This window comes from Rhinopithecus bieti, unplaced genomic scaffold (genome assembly GCF_001698545.2).
Source record: "Rhinopithecus bieti isolate Rb0 unplaced genomic scaffold, ASM169854v2 scaffold_20178, whole genome shotgun sequence".
Classification (NCBI taxonomy): Eukaryota; Metazoa; Chordata; class Mammalia; order Primates; family Cercopithecidae; genus Rhinopithecus; species Rhinopithecus bieti.
In genome coordinates, this window is record NW_016809758.1 from 141,287 (window position 1) to 157,459 (window position 16,173).

General features: G+C 52.3%; 3 protein-coding genes across 7 annotated transcripts in view; all 3 read left to right on the top strand.

The window, feature by feature from the left end:
* The window catches only part of RNF31 (ring finger protein 31), a 13,719-nt gene extending 11,988 nt beyond the window's left edge, over positions 1-1,731 (top strand). The window contains exons 19-21 of one of the 2 annotated variants that reach the window (XM_017890172.1): positions 936-1,032; positions 1,313-1,481; positions 1,591-1,730. In XM_017890172.1, coding sequence (XP_017745661.1) covers positions 936-1,032; positions 1,313-1,481; positions 1,591-1,644 — 320 coding nt within the window. In that variant the 3' untranslated portion in view covers positions 1,645-1,730. Of the gene's footprint in view, positions 1-935; positions 1,033-1,312; positions 1,482-1,590 lie in introns of both variants that reach the window. The other variant, XM_017890173.1, reaches the window with a different exon arrangement.
* Positions 1,732-1,777: 46 nt separating this feature from the next.
* On the top strand, positions 1,778-7,646 carry IRF9 (interferon regulatory factor 9). 2 transcript variants are annotated; one of them, XM_017890217.1, is made up of 10 exons: positions 1,779-2,414; positions 3,215-3,395; positions 4,036-4,219; positions 4,451-4,581; positions 4,702-4,703; positions 4,954-5,030; positions 5,134-5,205; positions 5,685-6,026; positions 6,914-7,029; positions 7,189-7,646. In XM_017890217.1, exons 2-10 carry the CDS (start codon positions 3,216-3,218, stop codon positions 7,261-7,263), a joined length of 1,179 nt encoding a protein of 392 aa, XP_017745706.1. In that variant the 5' UTR covers positions 1,779-2,414; position 3,215; the 3' UTR covers positions 7,264-7,646. The 2 variants fall into 2 exon arrangements, with proteins under 2 accessions (XP_017745705.1, XP_017745706.1); XM_017890216.1 differs by lacking the exon at positions 4,702-4,703 and having other exon boundaries at positions 1,778-2,414.
* A 4,938-nt stretch (positions 7,647-12,584) lies between these two features.
* The window catches only part of REC8 (REC8 meiotic recombination protein), a 9,725-nt gene continuing 6,136 nt past the window's right edge, over positions 12,585-16,173 (top strand). Inside the window, exons 1-6 of one of the 3 annotated variants that reach the window (XM_017890188.1) lie at positions 12,585-13,380; positions 13,482-13,623; positions 13,728-13,796; positions 13,914-14,056; positions 14,140-14,212; positions 14,305-14,425. In XM_017890188.1, the coding sequence (XP_017745677.1) occupies positions 13,568-13,623; positions 13,728-13,796; positions 13,914-14,056; positions 14,140-14,212; positions 14,305-14,425 (462 nt within the window). In that variant the 5' untranslated portion in view covers positions 12,585-13,380; positions 13,482-13,567. Of the gene's footprint in view, positions 13,624-13,727; positions 13,797-13,913; positions 14,057-14,139; positions 14,213-14,304; positions 14,426-16,173 lie in introns of all 3 variants that reach the window. The other 2 variants (XM_017890190.1, XM_017890189.1) reach the window with 2 other exon arrangements.

Genomic DNA, 16,173 nt, shown 5'->3' on the forward strand with positions numbered 1-16,173 from the left:
AAAATACAAAAATCTAGCCGGGCGAGGTGGCGGGCGCCTGTAGTCCCAGCTACTCGGGAGGCTGAGGCAGGAGAATGGCGTAAACCCGGGAGGCGGAGCTTGCAGTGTGCTGAGATCTGGCCACTGCACTCCCGCCCGGGCGACAGAGCGAGACTCCGTCTCAAAAAAAAAAAAACAAAAGAAGTGGCCAAGCGCAGTGGCTCACGCCTATAATCCCAGCACTTTGGGAGGCCAAGACAGGTGGATCACCAGCCTGGCCAACAAGGTGAAACCCTGTACTAAAAATACAAAAAAAATTAGCCAGGTGTGGTGGCAGGCACCTGTAATCCCAGCTACCCGGGTGGCTGAGGCAGGAGAATCGCTTGAACCCAGGAGGAGGCGGAGATTGCAGTGACCCAAGATTGCGCCATTGCACTCCAGTCCAGCCTGGGCAACAAGGGTGAAACTCCATCTCAAAAAAAAAAAAAAAAACAGAGGTAGCCAGGAGTAGTGGCTCACACCCGTAATCCCAGCACTTTGGGAGGCTAAGGCCAGAGGATTACTTCAGCCCAGGAGTTTAAGACCAGCATGAACAACATAGTGAGACCCTGTCTCTATTTAAAAAAAAAAAAGAGGTAAGACCTTCACAGAATAAGTAAGTTAACTAGTCAAGAGATAAGTAACGACCAAAAAAAAAAAAAGCTATCTCAAGAGGGTATGTGTTTATGAGCCAAAAGCCTGCTTGGATAAAAGTAGGGACAAGTTCCTGCCTCTGTGTCAGATGGTCTGCCGCTGACGGCACCTCTGAGTACCCACCAGCGCCACTGGGAAAGCGGGAGTTGCTCTGCTCAGTCCCTTCCTTGGAGGCTGCCTTCCCTACCTTGTGAGTATCCCAGTTCTGGAGCTTTGTGGTTATTGGCCTCCCAACAGAGGCTCCCTTCTTCCCTCACCTTCAGGTGGCTGCCGAGTAATGGAGCAGAAGGAAGTTCCCAATGGGCTCAGGGATGAAGCTTGTGGCAAGGAAACTCCAGCTGGCTATGCTGGCCTGTGCCAGTGAGTGTCAGCAGGACATGGGCATGGTGTTGGGTGGTGGGTAGAAGTGGTGAGGGCATGTCCAGGCAGTAAAATGGGTCCCTGGGAGCAGTAGGTCTCGCAATGGGTGGAAGGGAGGAGGCTTTCTGGGCAAGGGCATGGATAGATAGTAGCAGGCAGTGTGGGCACAGGCAGGGGTTGTTAATCTTGTTCATCCAAGTGTCTCAGAGCCCAGCTATGTTAGACACACTCAGTTAATATTAGCCAACAGAACAAATATTCTGCTCCCTTTTCTCCCCAGGGCACACTACAAAGAGTATCTTGTGAGCCTCATCAATGCCCACTCGCTGGACCCAGCCACCCTGTATGAGGTGGAAGAGCTGGAGACAGCCACTGAGCGCTACCTACACGTACGCCCCCAGCCTTTGGCTGGAGAGGATCCCCCTGCCTACCAGGCCCGCTTGTTACAGGTATAGCCTCCACCCAGCCTCACCTCTGACCCCACCCTACAGAAGTCACCTGGTGCAGGCTGTGTTTGAGCTCCAGGCTCCTAATATCATTACCTTCTCTCTCCTGCAGAAGCTGACAGAAGAGGTACCCTTGGGACAGAGTATCCCCCGCAGGAGGAAGTAGCTGAGAGCAAGGGTCCTGATGAGGGTCCCATGGCCTACTCCCTCAGGAACAGCTCCAGCACCAATAAAGAGGCATCTTACCACCCAGGCTTCTTGGTGGTCCTTCTTCCTGGTGCCACCATCTAGGGGCACCAGGGAAAGAGTGGGGTGAACAGAGCTTTGCTGAAAAGGGCCCCCTGCAACCTAGTGCCTGATCCTCCCTGGACTCAGGACCAGGAAGGAGTTGACACCCTGGATGGTCAAGGGAGGCCCTCCCCATCTAGCCACCTGGCCTGGGCTCCCTCACTCCCTGCCTCCTTTCTTCCTTTCATCGAATTTGACTGGTATTTGAAGTCACCCAGTATGTATCAGGTGTGCACTGTAGGGGAACACAGATGCACAGGTGTACACAGCAATCCAGAGGTCCCAGGCCTGACTCCAGGAAACTGGCCTCCCTGGGGAAGCCGCAGTGTCACCCAGAGAAGGTCAGATACAAGCAAGAGTGTCTGAGGGAGGAAGGGGAATGAGCCAGGCTGGAGCTGAGCGGGTAGAGCAGGGCCCACCTGCTGCGGCAGTGGCATCCTGATAGTGAGATGCTCAGATGCTGCTGCCCCCTGGTGGCCACCAGTTCCCTGCAACTCTGAGACCACGTGATTTCTGGGAAAAGGCCCTCCCTGGAGGAGAACCGAAACTTAGGGTGGGGACTGTAGAAAGGGGTGGAGAGATCAGCCGCCCAGCCAGGACTTAAGCTGAGGTCGTCTGAGCCCTGCAACAGCCTGGACAGCAACTCAGGTAAGATCAGCCAAGGATGGGAGTCAGCCTGGGATCTAGGGCTAGAAAGTCCAGCCAGATTGGGGGTAGGGGGTCCTAAGGGTCCCTCTGTTAGACTGCAGGATAGACGGAAGACCTCTAAGTCAGGAAGTGGGAGATTCAGCCTGAGAATGAGACTGACAAGGGCCAGCACCCCAGACCCTTGTAGGCAAAGGTCAGAAGGACCTACTGCTGGATTGTTCAGGGAAGAAGGCTCATTGCCCCAGCCTCAGTGGGCCATTTGTTTCCTTGCCGTCTGGCCCTGCCCACTTGTGCTGCAGCTCCACCCCCACCCCTGCTTCCTGCCCCACCTACTCCTGGGGCTGGCAGAGGGGTGGGGGTCAGAGGCTAGGTTGTGTAGGCTGTGGGGCAGTGGGTGAAGGGCCTGATGCATCTCAGCAGAGCCTGCCTCTGCTGATGCTCGGGAATCTAGACAGGGCCTCTCACCAGGAACGATCACCAAAGGAATTATTTCCTAAACAATACATTTCTGAAAAGTCCTAAAATTAAGACCAATGCCCAAGGTTTCCTTCCAGGTATCACAGCTTAGAATGCTAAAACAATGTTTGGGTTTTGTTTTGTTTTGTTTTTTGTCATTGCTAGTGATGGCAGAAAGGAAACAATTCTGTCTCATAGAGTGTTGAAATGTGTCTAGAGCTAAAAGAAGATGGATGGGATCTCTGGGACCTGTTGCCAGAATCTCGTCTCAATGGCCAGGGTCTCAGGAGATGTTCCCTCCCAAAGTGTCAGTTCTGATGCTTCCTGCTCCTCTTATCCCCCAGGATGGCATCAGGCAGGGCACGCTGTACCCGAAAACTCCGGAACTGGGTGGTGGAGCAAGTGGAGAGCGGGCAGTTCCCCGGAGTGTGCTGGGATGATACAGCTAAGACCATGTTCCGGATTCCCTGGAAGCATGCAGGCAAGCAGGACTTCCGAGAGGACCAGGATGCTGCCTTCTTCAAGGTGAAAGGGCTTGGAAACCACTGTTCCTCTGTGTGAGAGATGGTATATACACTGGTACACTCACCCTCGAGCACTTGCGTCTGCCTGGGTTTCAGACAAGGGAGAGACTGGAGAGGAAAACTAGCTGCATCATTTGCAGAGTCCAGTACAAAATGAAAATGTGGAGGCCTTGTTCAAATATTCTAGGGATTTTGGCCAGGCTCAGTGGCTCACGCCTGTAATGCCAGCACTTTGGGAGGCCGAGGTGGGTGGATCATGAGGTCAAGAGATCAAGACCATCCTGGCCAACATGGTGAAACCCCGTCTCTACTAAAAATACAAAAATTACCTGGGCCTGGCGGCACATGCCTGTAGTCCCAGCTACTCAGGAGGCTGAGGCAGGACAATTGCTTGAACCAGGGAGGCAGAGGTTGTAGTGAGCCAAGATCGTACCACTGCACTCCAGCCTGGCGACAGCGTGAGACTCTGTCTCAAAAAAAAAAAAAAAAAAATACTGGGGATTTCAAGATGGCAACGCAGAGCACAGACCCTGCATGATCCCTTCTGAGCTTAGAGCTGTACACCCATAAAGCCAGTCCTGTTGGAGGGGTAGCTGGAGCCTGTAACACACTGTCTCTTTTTCCCTTGCTTTCTTTCCTAGGCCTGGGCAATATTTAAGGGAAAGTATAAGGAAGGGGACACAGGAGGCCCCGCTGTCTGGAAGACTCGCCTGCGCTGTGCACTCAACAAGAGTACTGAATTTGAGGAGGTTCCTAAGAGGGGCCGCATGGATGTTGCTGAGCCCTACAAGGTGTATCGGCTGCTGCCACCAGGAACCTTCTATGGTGGGTTTCCCCTTGCCCAACCACTCCTAGACTCAGCAGACTGGGGAGGAAGGATAGATGTGCAGGCTTCCCCCAGGCTTCTCATAGCTCTGCCTTGTCCGTGCCCTTGCAGGGCTGCTACCCAGGTTTCCCTTCCTAGGCCTGCCCATTCTTCACTGCCTCAGACCTCTCCCTTACCCTCTGTCCCTGCTCAAGACCCTGACCTTTCTGTCTCCCTCAACAATTCCACAGGCCAGCCAGGGACTCAGAAATCACCATCAAAGCGACAGCACAGTTCTGTGTCCTCTGAGAGGAAGGAGGAAGCGGGTGCCATACAGAACTGCACACTCAGTCCTTCTGTGCTCCAGGACTCCCTCAATAATGTAAGAGATGGAAAGGGAACTGGGTGGGCCTGAGGGCAGGACAGTAACTAGAGGGAGAGGTGGGCCAATGAAAGACACTGTGTCTTGGGAGGTCGAGGCGGGCAGATCACCTGAGGTCAGGAGTTCGAAACCAGCCTTGACCAACATGGTGAAACCCCTTCTCTACTAAAAATACAAAAGTTAGCTGGGTGTTGTGGCATCTGCCTGTAATCCCAGCTACTCAGGAGGCCGAGGCAGGAGAATCCCTTGAACCCAGGAGGCAGAGGTTGCAGTGAGCCGAGATTGCCCCATTGCACTCCAGCCTGGGCAACAAGAGCAAAACTCTGTCTCAAAAAAAGAAAAAAAAAAAAAAAAAAGACACTGTGTCTGCAGGAGGAGGAGGGGCCAGTGGGGAGCAGTCCATTCAGACATCGGGAGCAGCAGCAGCAGCAGCCCTGAGCCACAGGAAGGTATCACCTGCCCTGCCTCTTGTGTCGTCCCCCATGCCACACCCTCTGGCCCGAGACTCCCCAGTCCCACTCTGAATGACCAGTGCCTTTGCTTCCCTTCCAGGTACAGACACAACTGAGGCCCCCTTTCAAGGGGATCAGAGGTCCCTGGAGTTTCTGCTTCCTCCAGAGTCAGGTACATGGCATTTCTGACTTTCTCCTGTGCCCTGTGCCCCAAGGTCTTCCACCTTTGACTGTGCATGCATTATCTAGTCGGTCAGGGCTTACAGCAAACTGTGCCCATATTACCATAGCCCAAGGCACTGGTTTCTAGGTGGCGAGAATTTCACATGCCTGGCCAGACTCCAAAAAGCTTGCTTCCCAAAAATATCACCCTATACACTCTCATGGAAATCTACATTGAGACATTGATTTCACTGGGCCAAACAGAGGCCCAATCTCAAGGGACTTTCTAGTAAACTACAAGCCCCTGGTCGTTAAACCCTGAGGCCTCATGGTCAATCACATACTAGCTACTTGCCTGAGTGACAGGAAAACCTGAGAGGAAGTCCCCTGGCTGGTGCAGGGAGGGAAGGTGGAACTATTCCCCTGGGGAGGTGCTGCTGCCAGCCTGCATGCTCCTCCAGCACCAGGTAGGGCTGTTCTATTCCCCAGACTACTCACTGCTGCTCACCTTCATCTACAATGGACGTGTGGTGGGCGAGGCCCAGGTGCAAAGCCTGGATTGCCGCCTTGTGGCTGAGCCCTCAGGCTCTGAGAGCAGCATGGAGCAGGTGCTGTTCCCCAAGCCTGGCCCACTGGAGCCCACGCAGCGCCTGCTGAGCCAGCTTGAGAGGGGCATCCTGGTGGCCAGCAACCCCCGAGGCCTCTTCGTGCAGCGCCTTTGCCCCATTCCCATCTCCTGGAATGCACCCCAGGCTCCCCCTGGGCCAGGCCCGCATCTGCTGCCCAGCAACGAGTGCGTGGAGCTCTTCAGAACCGCCTACTTCTGCAGAGGTGAGGCTGCTCTCTCTGGGCACCTGAGCTCCCACCCCCTACCTCTTAGTACCCCCTGGGCCCAACTTGGTGGGTCCTGCCACCTCCCTATCTGCCAGCAGATCCTCCATGTAGCCTATGCATGGCTCTTCTGCACTTGTGTGGTGCACATCCTGTGTGGCCATATGCCCAGCCTGGCAGCTACCTGGCAGCTCTCCTCCAGCCAAGACAATGGAAGAGGTGGTTCAGGTAGAGCCCAGCACAAGAGTGTCGTATCTTGAAGAATACCATCACAGTGAAGCATGCAGTCACTATGTGAAGGTGCACAGAAGAACTGGCACAGAGATTTTGAGCTTCGTGGCCTTCTCCTAGATACACAGATTTGGGAGAGCTGGCACACAGCACACACTCTGGCCCTGGCTGCACTGTCTCTACTACAGTCCAGGCATGCCTTAGGGTTGCACTTCTCTCCCATCCAATTCCAGCTCCTACTCAATTCTAAACCTGACCTTAAGAGTGGGACCAGGTGTACACGGGGTGCAGAGTGTGGGTGTTCCCAGCGCCATGGGTACCCTAGCACTGGAAGGGTGTGAGCAAGCAGCGAAGTTCTGGGCACATCTGTGTTAGCAGCCAGGGCTGCTGCCCGGGAGGACTCTAAACTCTCCCAGCAGAGAGCTTTTTCAGTTGTGCAGTGATCTACTTCTAAGCACTTATTTAAGGCAGGGGCACCCTTTCCCTATTTGCACATGGGTGAGTAGCATTTAGTTTCAAGTACTTCTGACCTTGCAGCTCCTGCTGTGGCAGGACCCCCTCCTACCTCTCTCCATCATGGGTTTCTCACTATTGCCTCCCTGCCTGTGGCCCTCTCTTCTTTTTGTTCTTCCAATTCTTGACCCTTTCTCTTTCAGACTTGGTCAAGTACTTCCAGGGCCTAGGCCCCCCACCGAAGTTCCAGGTAACACTGAATTTCTGGGAAGAGAGCCGTGGCCCCAGCCATACTCCACAGAATCTTATCACAGTGAAGGTGAGCTCAGAGCAGGGGCAGAGTACCCATCTAATGAGAACGGGGGCAGTGGTACTCCAGGAGGCAAAGGGGGTTTCCTAGTGGGGAAGGAGCTCCTGGGGGTGGTGTCTGTCCCTGATGCACTCACTGAGACACTCTTCTCTATCTCTTCCAATACAGATGGAGCAGGCCTTTGCCCGATACTTGCTGGAGGAGACTCCAGAGCAGCAGGCAGCCATTCTGTCCCTGGTGTAGAACGTGGGGTACCCATCTTCCACCTCACCTCTTTGTTCTTCCTGTCTCCTTTGAAATAGACTCATTCTTCACACGATTGACCTGTCCTCTTTGTGATAATTTTCAATAGTTGTCTGTGATAACTGTATCCTGAAAATCCTCGCACACACTGGCTGGTGGAGCACTCAAGGCTAATTTTTTATCCTTTTTTTTTTTTTTTTTTTTAATTTTGACATATACACCCTCTTTCATCTGTAAGGGACTGGGAAATTCCAAATGGTGTGAACCCAGGGGGCATCTCCCTCTCCTTCTTCCCTGACTTCCCAACTCTAAAGATAAGCACTTTATATTTTCCTCTTAGATATTCACTAAGGATTTAAAATAAAATTTTATTGAAAGAGGAATCAGTATCTGATTTTCTGGGAGAAGAAGGTAGCAGTGATCACAGAGATGTAAACTTAAGAGTGGGGCATTGGGGTTCTCTTCCTGCTGACATCTCCAGCCTCTTTCCTCTCCTCTGCCCACAGGTTCTGGCTAATATGCTATCTGGGCCCTGTGGGTCCTGGGCCTGGCACTCTACAGAGGTACCCTCTGGGCAGACAAGATTAGGGAGTGGGTTGGGATAGGCCATCGAAAGGGGCACCAAGCCTTCAGCCAGGCACTATAGCCACCAACTTCACATGGTAAAGTCTGGGCTTCATAGTTCTTGCTAGAAGGCCTCAACATCGGGCCTGAGGTTAGACTGGAGGTCTAAACAAAGAGGAGACACTTGAAGGTGACCTGAAACTATGGTCTGGAGGCCCTGAGGCCTGAGAACAGAGGAGTCAGAGAGAAGAGTTGCTAAACCTGTATCTGTTGTTACTGGCACCTCTTCCTCCAGCACAAATTTCACTGTCACCCCAGCAGGGTACTCCCAAACTGGATTCCTTGCTCTATCTAAGCCCCATAAAAGACACTCTGGCTGGCTGAGTGCGGTGGCTCACGCCTATAATCCCAGCACTTTGGGAGGCCAAGGTGGGTGGATCACTTGAGATCAGGAGTTCGAGACCAGCCTGGCCAACATGGTGAAACCCCATCTTCTAAAAATACAAAAATTAGCCAGGCATGGTGGCGGGCACCTGTAATCTCAGCTACTTGGGAGGCTGAGGCAGGAGAATCGCTTGAACCCGGGAGGCAGAGGTTGCAGTGAGCCAAGATTGTGCTATTGTACTCCAGCCTTGGCAATGAGCAAGACTGTGTCTCAAGAAAAAAACAATAAAAAAAAGGCACTCCGGCCTAGACTGCCATGTCACAAACATGCTGTTCATGAGACTTGAGGGCTCCAAATTGGCTGACACTCCTTTCCCTTTCCCCCCTGTTCATTTTACTACCAAACTGGAAGTTTTTCCTTTACCACAAGGCCACTTGTCACCTACTTTTTTGTACACTCACTTCCAGCAAACTAGTTCCAACCCAGGCCACAGCCTTCAGCTTCCTTCTTCCTGCATATGACACCAGCTTAGCTTTCCAGACTTCCTCCTGTCATTTCACTCTTCAGCCCTCAATGGCTCCTACATATGATCAAATCTGGATGCCTAAGTCCTCCTAGGACCTTCTTGCTGCCTCATTTGGCAAGCTTCAGTGCTGCCTTTGAGCCTCCCTGCCTCCATGGACCTTCCTTCTTCCCTTCAGTCTTGTCCATCATCCCCCTGGGAAGCCAAGTGCCTAGACAGGCTCTGCACTAGCAGTGAAGAAATGAGGTACTGAGTGCAGAGTTGTACAATCCCTGTTGTGCCCTCAATGTGATGCAATGTGATGAAATCCCTCCTGGACCTTCTTTGTACAAGGTCTAAATTATCTCCTTGACTTCCATTTTATTTTAATTCTTTTAATTAAAAAAAAATTGACTGGCCATTGAGGCTCACGCCTGTAATCCCAGTAATTTGAGAGGCCGAGGTGGGTGGATCACCTGAGGTCAGGAGTTTGAGACCAGGATGGCCAACATGGTGAAACCCTGTCTCTACTAAAAATACAAAAAATTAGCCAGGCGTGGTGGTGGACACCTGTAATCCCAGCTACTTGGGAACCTGAGGCAGGAGAATCGCTTAAACCCAGGAGGTGGAGGTTGCAGTGAGCTGAGATCGCACCACTGCACTTGAGCCTGGGCAACAAGAGCAAAACTCCGTCTCAAAGAAAAAAAAAAATTCTTTTTCAGCTGGGCGCGGTGGTTTACGCCTGTAATCCTGGCACTTTGGGAGATCGAAATGAGAAGACTGCCTTAGCCCAGGAGTTTGAAACTAGCCTGGGTGACATAGTGAAACCTACCTCTACAAAAAAATTCTTTCTTTTTTTTTTTTTTGAGACAGAGTCTCACTCTGTCGCCCGGGCTGGAGTATAGTAGTGCAATCTTGGCTCACTGCAACCTCTACCTCCTGGGTTCAAGTGATCCTCCTGCCTCAGCCTCCCGAGTATCTGGGATTACAGGTGCATGCCATGATGCCAGGCTAATTTTTGTATGTTTAGTGGCAGAGTTTCACCATGTTGGCCAGGCTCGTCTTGAACTCCTGACTTCAGGTGATCTGCCCACCTCAGCTTCCCAAAGTGTTGGGATTACAGGTGTGAGCCACTGTCTCTGGCTCCCCAAAATTCTTAAAAATTAGTCAGGTGAGGCCAAGCACGGTCGCTCACACCTGTAATCATTGCACTTTGGAAGGCCGAGTTGGGTGGATCACTTGGGGTCAGAAGTTCAAGACCAGCCTGACCAACATGGTGAAACCCCGTCTCTACTAAAAATATTTTAAAAATTAGCTGTGCATGGTGGCACATGCCTGTAATCCCAGCTACTTGGGAGGCTGAGGTAGGAGAATCGCTTGAACCCAGGAGGCAGAGGTTGCAGTGAGCCAAGATCGTGCCATTGCATTCCAAGCCTGGGCAACAAGAACGAAACTCCATCTCAAAAAAAAAAGTGAAAAAAAAAAAAAGCTAGGTGTGGTGGTGTGCGCCTATACTCCCAGTCACTCAACCTCCCAAATGCTGGGATTACAGGTGTGAGCTACCATACCTGGCCTCCTTCCATTTTCTATCATACCCCACATCCAATTCATCAGCAAATCCTGTCGCTATTCCTTCAATATGTATCCAGGGTCTGACCACTTCTCTCTGTTTCCATCAGCAACACTTTGGAACAAACTACCACCATCTCTCATATCTTCTCCTCTGCTTCCTTCACATCTGTTTCCACTCGTGTCTACCTTAAGCTATTCTCAACACAGTAGAGATCCTTTTCACACATAATTCTGATCATGTCACTCTTCTGCTCAGAACCTTCCATCGGGTCCCAAATCACCCAGGGTAAAAGCCCAAATCCCCATAACGACCTCTGAGGTCCTGTGATGTGACCCTGCCCCCTCTTTCTCTCGCCCCTTGCCATTCTTCCCCTGTCGCTTTGCTTCAGGCTCCTTGAACCCACCAAACACATTTCTACCTCAGGATCTTTGCAGTTGCCGGTTCTTTTGTCTAAATTACTCTTCCTTCAAGTAAGCACGTGACTTACCCACTTTCTTCAAATTGTATCTCTTAAGAGAGGGGGCATGGCTTCCCTGAAATACCCTCCCTAAATAGCAGTCGTCATTATTCTATCCTCCTATGCTGCCTCATTTTCTTCATAGCACTTATGGCCACCTCGTGTATTTCTTTTTTTCTTTCTTTCTTTCTTTCTTTCTTTCTTTTTTTTTTTTTAAGACAATCACCCATGCTGGAGCGCACAGTAGTGCGATCATGGCCCACTGCAGCCTCGACCTTTGGCTCAATCGATCCTCCTATCTCAGCCTTCTAAGTAGCTGTGAGTATAGGCATGTAATTTGAGAGGCTGAGGTGGGTGTCACCTGAGGTCAGGAGTTCGAGACCAGCCTGGCCAACATGGTGAAACTCCGTCTCTACTAAAAATACAAAAAAATTAGCTGGGCGTAGTGGCACACGCCTGTAGTCCCAGCTACCCAGGAGGCTTAGGTAGGAGAATTGCTTGAACCCAGGAGGCAGAGATTTTAGTGAGCCGAGATGGTCCATTGTACTCCAGCCTGGGCGACAAGAGCAAAACTCCATCTCAGAAAAAAAAAAAAAAAGCTCCCAAATTGAAGGGAACTGTAAGAAGATAAGGTCAGCTCAGCTGCAGTAAGAGATAAGTCTTAGGAAGAAGTATGCCCTGGAGTCAAGGCAGAGAAGGACATTCTAGGCCAAAGAAATGGCTGTGCAAAGGTAGGAGGCATAGGGACAAGGGTTATTAGTTATTACAACCAGACCTCTTAAATTTACACAAATAATTGTTTAAGAATATGGCTTTTCCAGGCTGGGAAGTATGTGCTGCATCCAACAAAGCTAAAGTCTATTTCAGCCGGGAGAACACTGGCAGCTGGGAAAGGACCACGTGGTGTGCCCATAACCTAAGTTGTTCAGATTTAGGAAGTGACCCCAGTAAGTCCTTTTGGAGTTTCGTGTAAGATTGACTTCTTCAGCTGGGGGCGGTGGCTCACACCTGCAATCCCAACACTTTGGGAGGCCAAGGCGGGCGGATCACCTGAGGTCAGGAGTTCGAGACCAGCCTGACCAATATGGTGAAACCCCTGTCTCTACTAAAAAGTACAAAATCTGGCTGGGTGTGGTGGTGGGTGCCTGTAATCCCAGCTACTCGGGAGGCTGAGGCAGGAGAATCCCTTGCACTGGGGAGGCGGAGGTTGCAGTGAGCTGAGACCGCACCATTGCACTCCAGCCTGGGTGACAGAGTGAAACTCCATCTCAAAAAGAAAAGAAACAGCCTGACCAACATAGTGAAACCCCGTTTCTTCTAAAAATACAAAAATTAACTGGGTGTGGTGGAGGGCGCCTGTAATCCCAGCTACTCGGGAGGCTGAGACAGGAGAATCGCTTGAACCTGAGGGGATGGGGGGCGGAGGATGCAGTGTGCCGGGATTGCAGAGATAGCGCCACTGCACTCCAGCCTAGGCAACAGTGAGAGACTCCATCTCAAAACAAAGCAAAACAAAACAAAAACGATTGACTTCTTCCTCATTGACCTGTGGGGGCTCCAAGACTATCATCTCACATCTTTTTTTTTTTGAGACGGAGTCTTGCTCTCTTGTCCAGGCTGGAGTGCAGTGGCACAATCTCGGCTCACTACAACCTCCGCCTCCCAGGTTCAAGCATTCTCCTGCCTCAGCCTCCTGAGTAGCTGGGATTACAGGCTTGTGCCACCACGAGCAGCTAATTTTGTATTTTTAGTAGAGATGGGGTTTCACCATGTTGATCAGGCTGGTCTCGAACTCCTGACCTCATGATCCGCCCTCCTGGGCCTCCCAAAGTGCTAGGATTACAGGCGTGAGCCACAGCTCCCGGCCTCATCTCACATCTTTCTACCTCTGCAGCACACGACACGCCCTAGTTGGAAACAAAGTCGGAGTTTGTGGACTGGGGGAAGGGCGGGGTCTAACCTCAGGTCTGGCGCGTTGCAAGGTACATCTTGGCACCCGGAAGAGGCCCAGCACAGTTGCCCCCGACGTGACCCGAACTCCCCTACCAACTGAGGCGCCCTTGTTGCCAGGCTAGAGGAGAGCGGGGGGTATGCGCTCATTGGTCAAGGAAGGAGCGCCTGTTACTAGAGGCAAGAACCAGAGCCCATTGGTCGGAACACCTCACAATGGACCCCTGCGGCACGCAGAGTCCTTATGATTGGTTTGCTGGCTGCCTCGGGAGACCCTGTTGCCTCGAGCCTAGGCTACTTGGCGCTCCCGACCCGACCCCCGTTCCCCATTGGCTGTCCTGGCAAAAGCCGCCATCTAATGAGGAGTGAGGTGCTGGGCTCCGGAGCGCGCGCTTCCCGCGGTGCCATCTAGTCCTGCGGGAGGCAGCCCGGGCCCGCGGCCCAAGCCAGTGAAAGTCCCAGGGGCCTGACATCGCTCCCAGCGCTCGAGGACGGAGGCCTGCTGTGGAGGACACCGTGCTCCCTCGGGACCCGTTTTGGATTCCGGCCCGGGCGTCCCCTTGGAGCTCTGCATCTCCAACGTGGAACCCAAGCCAGAAGGCTCAAGTTCGACGCATCACGTGGCGAGCGGATCCACTGAGGGTCCACAGAGAGGGGCGCCTATCTCCTGCGTCTCAGTTATCCCGGTAATCGTGTATACACCCATTGTTCATTGCCTCATTAACTTGGTTTTCTGGGTACACCCACCTTGCCACCAGAGAAGTCCAAATCCTGACTTCTCTCCAAGTTGTTGGGAATTCTGTGCCCTAAAGAATTCCGACTCAGATCCAAACGGGGATCTGGTGGAATCGAGGGTGAAAGGCCAGAGGGACGATGTTCTACTATCCCAACGTGCTTCAGCGCCACACCGGCTGCTTTGCCACCATCTGGTAAGGGTGGGGCCCGTGGGCGCGCGATGGGGGATGCTGGCCGGGATCCCAGCCTGACAGCTCCCCCTCCGTCCCCATTTTCCCACCTTCCCCACCCACTTCAGGCTGGCGGCGACGCGCGGCAGCCGGTTGGTGAAGCGCGAATACCTGAGGGTGAATGTGGTGAAGACCTGGTAAGGCCCAGAAAAGGGAAGGAGGGCCTGGGGCGGGGGGTGAGTTAGGGGATGGGGTGGGCAACGCTGTGGGCCCAGTCCTGGGCGCAGCGCTAATCAGGGCCCATTGTTCCCCAGCGAGGAAATACTCAATTACGTGCTGGTACGAGTGCAACCCCCGCAGCCCGGCCTGCCGCGGCCCCGCTTCTCCCTCTATCTCTCAGCCCAACTTCAGATCGGTGTGATCCGCGTCTATTCTCAACAATGCCAGTACCTCGTGGGTAAGGCTGGGAACCTCAGAGGTGGGGCGGGCTGAGCAGCTGTCTGCTAAGCTGGCTGTCTACCTCGCCCTCCCTGCCCACAGAGGACATCCAGCACATCTTGGAGCGCCTCCACCGTGCCCAGCTGCAGATCCGAATAGATATGGAGACTGAGCTGTGAGTGTTCCCTGGGCCTTTGATGGGACACCTGCCAATTTGGCCTCAGCCTAGCTCAGCCTCAGTCCCTGACGGCTTACATTCTCTCCCAGACCCAGCCTACTACTTCCTAACCACCTGGCCATGATGGAGACCCTAGAAGATGCTCCAGATCCCTTTTTTGGGATGATGTCTGTGGATCCCAGACTTCCTAGTCCTTTCGATATCCCTCAGGTAGGGCTTATTCCCCCAGACTCGTGAATTGACAATGCAGAAGGGGAGTGCTGTCCCTGTGTCACTCTGATATTGGGGTTGGGGAAGGAAGCTTGCCACAGCTCTCTCCCACAGGAGGTGGTAACAGGGGGACTGCCAAGGTGGATCCATCCAGGCAAATCCCCCTGTACTTATCTACTCCGGGCCAATCTGATCAGATGGTTCCCCCACTGGAGGCAGCTCTTGTCCCCAGTTGTCTCCACACTGTTTTCACTGCCGAGGCCCTAATCCAGGCTCTCATCTCTCTGTACTGGGCTTTCTTTTTTTTTTTTTTTTTGAGACAGAGTCTGGCTCTGTCACCCAGGCTGGAGTGCAGTGGCTGGATCTCAGCTCACTGCAAGCTCCGCCTCTCGGATTTACGCCATTCTCCTGCCTCAGCCTCCCGAGTAGCTGGGACTACAGGCGCCCACCACCTCGCCCGGCTAGTTTTTTGTATTTTTTAGTAGAGACGGGGTTTCACCATGTTAGCCAAGATGGTCTCGATCTCCTGACCTCATGATCCGCCCGTCTCGGCCTCCCAAAGTGCTGGGATTACAGGCTTGAGCCACCGCGCCCAGCCTGTACTGGGCTTTCTTACCCCTGTCCTCCTCCATCTATTCCCAATACTCCAACAGCTTAATGTCACCTCCTTCCTTAGTTCCCCATTTGAACAGTGGCTCCTGCTGCAAACAGATTACTAGCATTTGGGGCTCTCCATGCTCCAGTTTATTTTTTTTTATTTTATTACTATTATTATTATTATTTTTGAGACAGGATCTTGCTCTGTGGCCTAGGATGGAGTGCAGTGGCATGATCTCAGCTTACTGCAACCTCTGCCTCCCTGGTTCAAGTGATTTTCCTGCCTCAGCCTCCCAAGTAGCTGGGACTACAGGCATTCGCCACCATGCCCAACTGATTTTGTAATTTTAGTAGAGACAGGGTTTCACCATGCTGGCCAGGCTGGTTTCGAACCCCTGATCTCATGATCCACCCGCCTCATCCTCCCGAAGTGCTGGGATTACAGACATGAGCCACAGCGCCTGGCCCATTTTTTTTTTAGTTTTAGTAGACATGGGGTTTCGCCATATTGGCCAGGCTGGTCTCGAACTCCTGACCTCAGGTGATCCACCCACCTTGGCTTTCCAAAGTGCTAGGATTACAGGTGTGAGCCACTGCGCCTGGCCTATTATTACTATTTTTTAAGATGGAGTCTCTATCACCCAGGCTGGAGTGCAGTGGTGTGATCTTGGCTCACTTCAACCTCCACTTCCTCTGGTCAAGCAATTCTCCTGCTTCAGCCTTCCAAGTAGCTGGGATTATAAGTGCCTGCCACCATACCTGGCTAATTTTTGTATCTTTAGTAGAGACGGGGTTTCACCATGTTGGTCAGGCTGGTTTTGAACTCCTGACCTCAGGCGATCCACCCGCCTCGGCCTCCCAAAGTGCTATGATTACAGGCGTGAACCACCATGCCCGGCACATACCCCGGTTTAGAACTAGTCATCTCCAGACTTTCTCAGTCCTCTGGGCATCTGTGGCTCCTAAACACTAGTTTGGCCCTTATGCCTCAATGATACCACATTCATGTCTTTGCTTGTGCTGTTTCCCTACCCCATAATGGTCACCCCTCATCCTCTACAAGTCGAGTTCTACATATTCTTACAGACCTGGCTTAAATGCTGCCCTTCTCTCTCTTTTTTTTTTTTTTTTTTTTTTTTTTTTTTTTTTTT

Bases quoted from the DNA above. Each gene is read 5' to 3' on its own strand.
- IRF9 (XM_017890217.1), top strand. From the start codon at position 3,216: ATGGCATCAGGCAGGGCACGCTGTACCCGAAAACTCCGGAACTGGGTG. The intron at 3,396-4,035 runs GTGAAAGGGCTT...TTTCTTTCCTAG, and splicing joins AGGATGCTGCCTTCTTCAAG to GCCTGGGCAATATTTAAGGG. The intron at 4,220-4,450 runs GTGGGTTTCCCC...ACAATTCCACAG, and splicing joins GCCACCAGGAACCTTCTATG to GCCAGCCAGGGACTCAGAAA.